This window comes from Gadus chalcogrammus, chromosome 23, assembly GCF_026213295.1.
Source record: "Gadus chalcogrammus isolate NIFS_2021 chromosome 23, NIFS_Gcha_1.0, whole genome shotgun sequence".
In the NCBI taxonomy this organism is placed as follows: Eukaryota; Metazoa; Chordata; class Actinopteri; order Gadiformes; family Gadidae; genus Gadus; species Gadus chalcogrammus.
The window spans coordinates 4,748,291-4,756,845 of record NC_079434.1 but is presented as its reverse complement, the minus strand read 5'-3'; the positions used below and the strand labels follow the sequence as shown (position 1 = coordinate 4,756,845).

General features: G+C 41.8%; 1 protein-coding gene across 1 annotated transcript; it reads left to right on the top strand.

Moving 5' to 3' along the window:
- Window positions 1-2,810: 2,810 nt before the first annotated feature.
- Window positions 2,811-8,493, top strand: si:ch73-206p6.1 (phospholipid scramblase 2). Its single transcript, XM_056584090.1, has 7 exons — window positions 2,811-2,908; window positions 4,014-4,105; window positions 4,266-4,308; window positions 4,695-4,915; window positions 5,489-5,650; window positions 5,959-6,120; window positions 6,490-8,493. Exons 2-7 carry the CDS (start codon window positions 4,037-4,039, stop codon window positions 6,520-6,522), a joined length of 690 nt encoding a protein of 229 aa, XP_056440065.1. The 5' UTR covers window positions 2,811-2,908; window positions 4,014-4,036; the 3' UTR covers window positions 6,523-8,493.
- The last annotated feature ends 62 nt before the right edge of the window (window positions 8,494-8,555 follow it).

Here is an 8,555-nt window from a genome sequence, read left to right as displayed (position 1 = left end):
CAGGCTGCTCATTATGCGGCGAATATGACAAGCTCATTAGGAGTGCACAAAAGATTACCCAGGCGGGTAAAGAGCACCACCTTCACCAGAGACACACACACTCGCGCACACACATACATACACATACACTTACACACTCACACACACACACACACACACACACACACACACACACACACACACACACACACACACACACACACACACACACACACACACACACACACACACACACACACACACACGCACACACACACACACACACACGCACATACATACATACATACATACACATACACATATACACTTGCATACATACACAAACTCTCATGCACACAAACACACCCACAGGATATCAGAGAGAAAGAAATAAGAGGGGAAACAGGTAAGAATCTAAAGAGTACAGCAGTGTGCATTTGGATGCACACACAAACCTGTGATAAAACTTGAACAGAAATACATCCATACACACACACAGACATACATACACACAGAAATAGACACACAGGCATGAAAGCACTGTGGTGAAACCTGAGTGCACACACACACACACACACACACACACACACACACACACACACACACACACACACACACACACACACACACACACACACACACACGCACACGCACACGCACACACACACAAGCATTGGATAAACCTAAAGATATAAACAAATACACACAATCATGCGAGCACTGTAATGAAACCTGAATATATCTACAAAGATGCACACAAGCACTGGATGAAACCTGGAGCTGCACACCCCCCCCCCCCACACACACACATTCAGACACCCACACACACACACACACACACACACACACACACACACACACACACACACACACACACACACACACACACACACACACACACACACACACACACACACACACACATATACACAAACACTCACAAACACACATCCAGACACCTACACACACACACACACACATACAGCAACACACAGAGAAAGACCCCCTGTTGGGAGGAACTGGACACTCAGAGAGAGACAACCTGACTGCCTTTTCAAAGACCCCTGACCACGCGCTGTGTTTATTCAGATGGACCTGAACCAGAGGCCCCATTTCAAAGCCATTGCATCACCTTGTTTTGAGAGCTCGGCTGATGAGCAGGCTATCTGCCAGCACTGGATGACAGCCCATCTGCCAGCACTGACTCTCATCATCACAGGCCTTCATGTTAACAGTCTCATATAGGCCTTCATGATAACAGTCTCTTTTAGGCCTACATGTTAACAGTCTCATTTAGGCCTTCATGTTAACAGTCTCATATAGGCCTTCATGTTTATAGTCTCATATAGGCCGATATGTTAACATTCTCATTTAGGCCTTCATGTTAACAGTCTCATATAGGCCTACATGTTAAAAGTCTCATATAGGCCTACATGTTAACAGTCTCATTTAGGCCTTCATGTTAACAGTCTCATATAGGCCTTCATGTTTACAGTCTCATATAGGCCGATATGTTAACAGTCTAATTTAGGCCTTCATGTTAACAGTCTCATATAGGCCTACATGTTAACAGTCTCATATAGGCCTACATGTTCACAGTCTCATTTAGGCCTTCATGTTAACAGTCTCATATAGGCCTTCATGTTTACAGTCTCATATAGGCCGATATGTTAACAGTCTCATTTAGGCCTTCATGTTAACAGTCTCATATAGACCTACATGTTAACAGTCTCATATAGGCCGACATGTTAACAGTCTCCTAATAGGCCTTCATGTTTACAGTCTCATATAGGCCGATATGTTAACAGTCTCATATAGGCCTTCATGTTAACAGTCTCATATAGGCCTACATGTGAACAGTCTCATATAGGCCTACATGTTAAGAGTCTCATATAGGCCTACATGTTAACAGTCTCGCTTACAATGTGATTGACTATTGTGTTGTTCGATCTGTTAGAGCAAAACAATCTGTTTTGTAATTACTACCAGTATAATAGTTTCAACGAAAGATGTTTTTTTGTTGTTGTCAGTGTTAAAGCATTTAGCATTTTAGATTTAGATTACTGTGTCAGGTAACTTTAATGAATGGATGAAGACATTTTAGTCATGTGCCTGAAGTGTCAGCGTTTCTACACCAGAGTCCTCATCCGTTCTCATTAGTGTACCACAGTGAAATCAGGTAATTTGTATTTGGAAATAAGCATTGTCCTCCCGTGCTTCCATGTCGTTTATATCAAGAAGACGTAGCGGGAGTGTGTCTCTGTGTTTGTGCTTGTAGCTTTGTGTGAGGTGAGGTTCTGTGTGTCCTTAAATGATTATCGGCATAAGAAATTAAGATCCATTTGGGAAAGGAAATCCATTTTGGGGGGGGGGGCTGTTTGTTTGACAGTAAGAAATTCTATTTTGGTACTGCGAGTCTCAACCATGGCTTCGACAGCACAACACTGCACTCCAGTGGCCATAAGTATTCATAGCAACGCAAAGAGTACGCCTGATACGCCGTTCCACAACAGGCGATTGACATTATTTCATAGCTGTAGCCTGTATCTACCGCTGGGCTACACACAGAAAAAACAAAAATACAATAATACACTAAAAATAATACCCGAATTCATATTCTAAATGTTCAATAGGCAAGAACAGTCAAGGCCTGCACTTGACTGTTCAGGGCATGTCATACCACGTCAAGGGCTTCTACTCTTGCACAATTATTAATTATAGTCCAATTCCTCGACTATAGGGCTCGAACCATATTGTATAAAGGCTTCTACAATTATTTGTTATTCTATTTCGGCCTGCCTCGCCATTGGCGTAGAGAGAGGGGATATACAATGACGTCGAACCAATGCGATTATACTTATATTCTTACGCTTTGGGTACTGTCTGGTGTGGCCTGTTATTTTCCATCCCGACGAATATATTTTGACTTGTAAGTATAATCTCCGGCAATGGTTAACTTTCAGATTCGTATCAATTTAAAACTTGATCATCATATCATGGTATTTTCATTCGGTGTCAAAACGTATCCCAACCAGACACTACTGGGCACGTTTTGCTTCATTGCAGCCATCGCAACGAAGCCTTGAAATATTCATTAGTCAGCTAGCGAAATATTAGTGACACGATCAGCCACTATCGCGGCCAGTTGCATGAATAAACGCTGTTGGTAATGCATTAACTGTTATGGTCTGGATCACTATTCATACTGCGTACGATATGTGTGTATTTTGACCTACATAGAGGCGCGCCCCCTACTCTATAGTAATTGGATTTCAGTTGGCTCGCAAACTCACAACCAGTCAAAGTTCCAAATATAACCCTGATGATGGTGTTCCGAGGAGTGTGTTTTATGCTTGGAGTGGCTGAAAATAGAGCCATGTATTTCTGTGGTGTATTGTGTAACTGAATGCATTGGTGAATTCACAAACAATGTATTCATTGTTTTTGGTTTGTTTACATTCATTGTGTGTCTGTAAGCGTTTCGCATTTCATTGTGTACAGAATGTGAACAGACAGTAGATGGCGCCACATCGCCACTCCAAAAATAGTCTATTACTGTAAGTGTTATTACTACACGGGTATTCTCAGTGCCGTGGAACGCTCCGTTCACTTGCATGGGCCCTTCACATCTTCCGGTGGCGAATTATAATTGATAATTCACCGTTGCTAAGTATAATGGACCACTGTCAAGGAAAGTAGAGCACTCCGTAAGTAGTCCGGTAACTTATCAACCCCAGCGTATTCGGTTGCTAAGCGACGTCAACGTCTTTCAGACTATTTCTTTGCTGATCAACCCTACGAATGGTAATTGTAAAAAGACACAACTTGTGAAGTTATTTTTTTGTTGTTACAAGTAGTCGTGTAATAAGCGGGATAATGTATAGAACGTCGCTGGTCATTATCGAAAATAAGCACCTTCAGGGCGAAGCAAGACAGTCGCGTCGGTGACCAGTTAGCCCTGTCGGGGCTTATTTTCCCGATAATGACCGAGGTTCTATACGTTATCCCTTACATACTAATCATGTATATTTTAGGTCATCAAAAAGTGTATTCCAAAATGAATATGTATACCGTGCCCCCCCCTGGAATACCTGGATGCCCTCCTGGACTAGAATATTTGACTCAGGTAAATTTATTTTATTTTCACCATGGCTTTATTATCAGTTGTACATCTCTCTTTTTTATATAAATATCAAATAATGTCTCATCTCTTCTTTTATGTCTAGAAATTGACCATCCTGATTAGTAATTAAAACATGTGTTTTATCTCTCCTCTGATTTTCTAGGTGGACCAGCTACTCATCAAGCAGAAAGTTGAACTCATCGAAGGCAAGTTAGTTTGACTACCTCCATAAATATAAGTGTGTCTTATCGAAGAACACCCAGGATGTACCTCATTAATCCCAGACGGGAAATGTGGGTGGCACAGGATTGTGTTTGGGAGAAGACCAGCACCTCAGTAAACACTATAGACAGTTGAGGCAAACAGGATGGACCGTGTGCTACCTTTAAGACCAGATCTATCATTGACAGAGTGTCCTCATCCTCATCTTCAAAACCGCTGATCCGGGGTCGGGTCGCGGGGCCAGCAGCTCTAGCCGGGGGTCCCAGTCTTCCCTTTCCCGGGCCAACGTTGACAGTGTGTGTCTAAAGCGAAAGAGAACAAATCAAAGTAAGTCAAAACAAAGCTAACTCTATCTCCTCTCCCTCTCCAGCGCTGGTGGGCTTCGAGAGCAACAACAAGTACGAGGTGCGCAACTCGCTGGGGCAGAACGTGTTCTACGCCGTGGAGGAGAACGACTGTCTGAGCCGGCAGTGCTGCGGCCCGCTGCGCTCCTTCACCATCCGCGTGCTCGACAACTACAGCAACGAGATCATCACCGTCAGCCGGCCCCTCAAGTGCATGTCCTGCTGCTTCCCCTGCTGCCTGCAAGAGGTAGGCCCCCACGAGGTCCTCTTCCTGGCGGACCGGCTCTAGGTGTGGGGGACGCAGCGAGACTAGGGGATGTTTATGGAGAGGTAGAATGGCACTTCCTGAGTCTTTCGATGGCTAACACTTGGTGATCATGAGTAGATGATCAGAAAGACAGGAAATACATATTTGAATATCGTTAAGAAATTGGTAAAAAATAATAGATATATAAAAAAAGAGAAGACATCTCAGCGTATTCCAGCTTCTTAATATTTTCGCAAATCGCAAAACTAGTGTTTTTGGTGTATCTAACATGTATGTATATGAGCCAGGATTGATGATTTTCAGCAGTTAAATAATATTGGTTGTAAGGTGTAAACTTTCTTGTAAAGTTTTGATTTGGTCATCATTTCAAGGGGTAACGTGCAAAGGCCATCAAAGAGTGGCTGAAATAATAATTGTAACCGTCTTTTGGTTTTCAACTATTTTAGGAGCAGCTTGGGGCGTTTTAAACTTCTAGAGCTGAAATGAGTTACTAGTTTGAAAGCAGGGCGGCATTTGTCATTTTACAATGAATGTGCATATCTCTCTCCTCAGCTGGAGGTGCAGGCCCCGCCAGGGAACACCGTGGGCTATGTGCTTCAGCAGTGGCACCCCTTCTCCCCAAAGTTCATCGTGCAGAATGAGAACCGGGAGCCTGTCCTGAAGATCAACGGGCCCTTCTGTGGCTGGAGCTGCCTGCCAGACGTCGACTTCGAGGTGAGCAACCCAGAGCCTTAATGCTAGGGGAGGCAGTGTGGAGAAACTAGCCAGAGTAAGCTAGGTTTAAGAAGGGTCCAACCAAAGAACATCCCTTACTCCAGGCCTCCCTCCAAAGCCATCTCCTTATAAATCATGACACTGTCTTTAGCTTCAGCAATAGGTATTCCTAGCCTCGTGGAAGATTCTGAACTGATTGGACAGGCTTATTACAGGCTTATTACAGAACTCTTCCCTTGGCCTATGTCATATCTCCAATGCCCCTCCAAGAAAAATGGCCGTTCACTCTCTACTAACTTCCTCCCCAGATCCTGACCATGGATGAGGTCAGCAAGATCGGGAAAATCAGTAAGCAGTGGACCGGACTCCTGCGGGAGATTTTCACGGATACGGACAACTTTGGGATCCAGTTTCCCATGGACCTGGATGTGAAGATGAAGGCCACGATGATAGGGGCATGTTTTCTCATCGTGAGTAGGGCCGTTGCTTTTTATTTGGTTAACATACAGCCTTGAATGCAGTCATATTGTGTAGAATACAGTTATAATAATCATCAAACATGCCTTGGTTTACTATATTGTAGACCTACGTGGTCTACCATATAGTAAACCAAGGCATATTTGATTATATACTTATCTTTAGCATTGTATGTCAATAATGGCCATTGTAATTAGATAACCTTTGGAAAAAGTTATTGGATTCAATTCCCTTTGCCCTCAGCCTGTATGTGTAGGCAAACTTGATGAAGATGCAGATGTATCTGAGTCCACTTGCAATGGCCAAAGGGCAAAATAGTTAACAATATATTTTTTTCCACTTTTTTCTGCTCATTTTCCCAGGATTTCATGTTCTTCGAGACCAACAACGTCTAGGTGTGATATTCAAGAGCCGGTACACCACAGTAATGGAAGAAGAAGGCCATAGAGCAATTCCAATTAGGCAAACGTGCCCTAAACTTAAGTCAACTTTCACCATGGCTGCTTTAGAGATGAGACCGAAAGCTACCTGAAAAGGAGAGTTTCAGTGGGAGCCAATAAAGCTTATGGATTTCTCCAGTCTGAGTATGTCAGGTCAGAGGTGGGAAGATTGTTTCTTCTGAGTATAGCGCTCGCCATTACTGTCAGCGTACAGTGTGGTAATAATAGATATCTGCTACATTATTTTGGCTATTACATGTAAACGTTGTTGTTGTTGTAAACGTCGAAAGACTTGCGATAGCGATTGGCGTTGAAATAGTGCCTGATGCTGCCCAGGGAGCCTCCTTGTGGCATACCTGCGATCTAAGTCATCGCCCGTTTTCTTGAGATAGAAGGGCACTGAATATGTGTTGGGAGAAAAGCTGAATTCACCTCAGCTTTAAAATTACATGAAACTGTGCAACAGTGATATTGGCTGCGGTCGAATAGCCTCTTTCACATGGGATAGTTCCTAACTGGGTGAAAGGACCCCGAAGTATCTTAGTGGCAGCCGTGATAACATATTTTTGATTTCTTCTAAACGCTAAGTAGCTTCAATGCTCCCTCTCTCTTTTCTCCTTTAGCAAAGGGACCATCTTTTATGAAAGATTATAAAGTCCCATAATTCCTGAAACGCGTAAAAGTAACACACCATTCGGTCCTTTACGAAAACAAACGATCGACTAGAGCGACAATTATTTTCAATCACTCATACTAATTGTGATTCATGTCGGTAAATATGAGGAGGGTGAGCAGCAGCCATTGTCAATGTGACAACCATTTCGTTTTACTTTTGTGAAAGAGTTTTTTATAATTTCTTATTTAATTTCCAACCTTTGTAATGCAGTTCAACATGCGCCCATTGTAGTCCCTCTTCGGAAGATGTCCATATTGTCCATGATTTTTTTAGTTAAGATAATTTGTGTTTGAAATTGTAAATAATTATACTTTTGTCTTGAGAATTCTTCACCACACAGTCCCACGTCCACAACAACATGACGATTTCCACCAAGGACAAGAAAAATAGGAAGGAATAGGACATAGGACGTAACCTTTTGGACTTTTCGAGTGCATTCCTAGATGCTCAGCTAATTTACAGATTTCCAAGGATAGTGCTGTTTAACAAACCTGTAGACCTTCACACCAACTTCGCAATTAATCATCAAATTTATTATTTCAGAGTGGCTACATTATGCTTATTCTATATCCATTTTTTCCACACACATATAGGAAAAGTCCAATGCATGACCTACTTGAAAACAACACAACACACTGCCATCGCATATCTAGATAACTACAATACATAATACAGTATAATATTTATTCGATGTTAAGCATTACAGATCAAATGATCATCACGTTTTTATAGTTTTTGTTGGTTATTTATTTATATTTATTCATTGATGTTTATCTATTTATTGTTAAAACAATAAACGTGCCTGGTTGGTTGTGTTTACTTGATGTTATATTTAGGGGTTGATTTTGCCGTAAAATCTATATTTTCTTTTACCAATTTTGTTATTTGTGAGCTTTTTTAATGTCACTAATTTATAGATGATTATTTTCGTTTTTGTAGACTGTTATTGTGTATTTTGGTACAAACTCAGGTTTAAGTGCATGTAATTGTAATTTTGTGCACTATGCACTCAATTGCTACTAACACACAAAGAAATTATTTTGAAGGCTTTTGCATTAAAATTATTTTACATCTGACCAGTCTCACACTCTGATACCTGAAAAATAGTTGAATGGTACGGAAGAGCATTAGGGCCACCATTATTTTTGAGTTCTGAGTTTAAAGCCAGAATTCTGAGAACTATGGCTGATTTCTGAGATTAGTGTCTGAATTTTGATTTTAAGCTCACAGGCTAAAGAAGGGGAGTTCCTTAGAGGCTACCTTTAAGGAACCAAGTCAGTGAGAGTCTTTTTGTGACATAGGCCTACAGAAT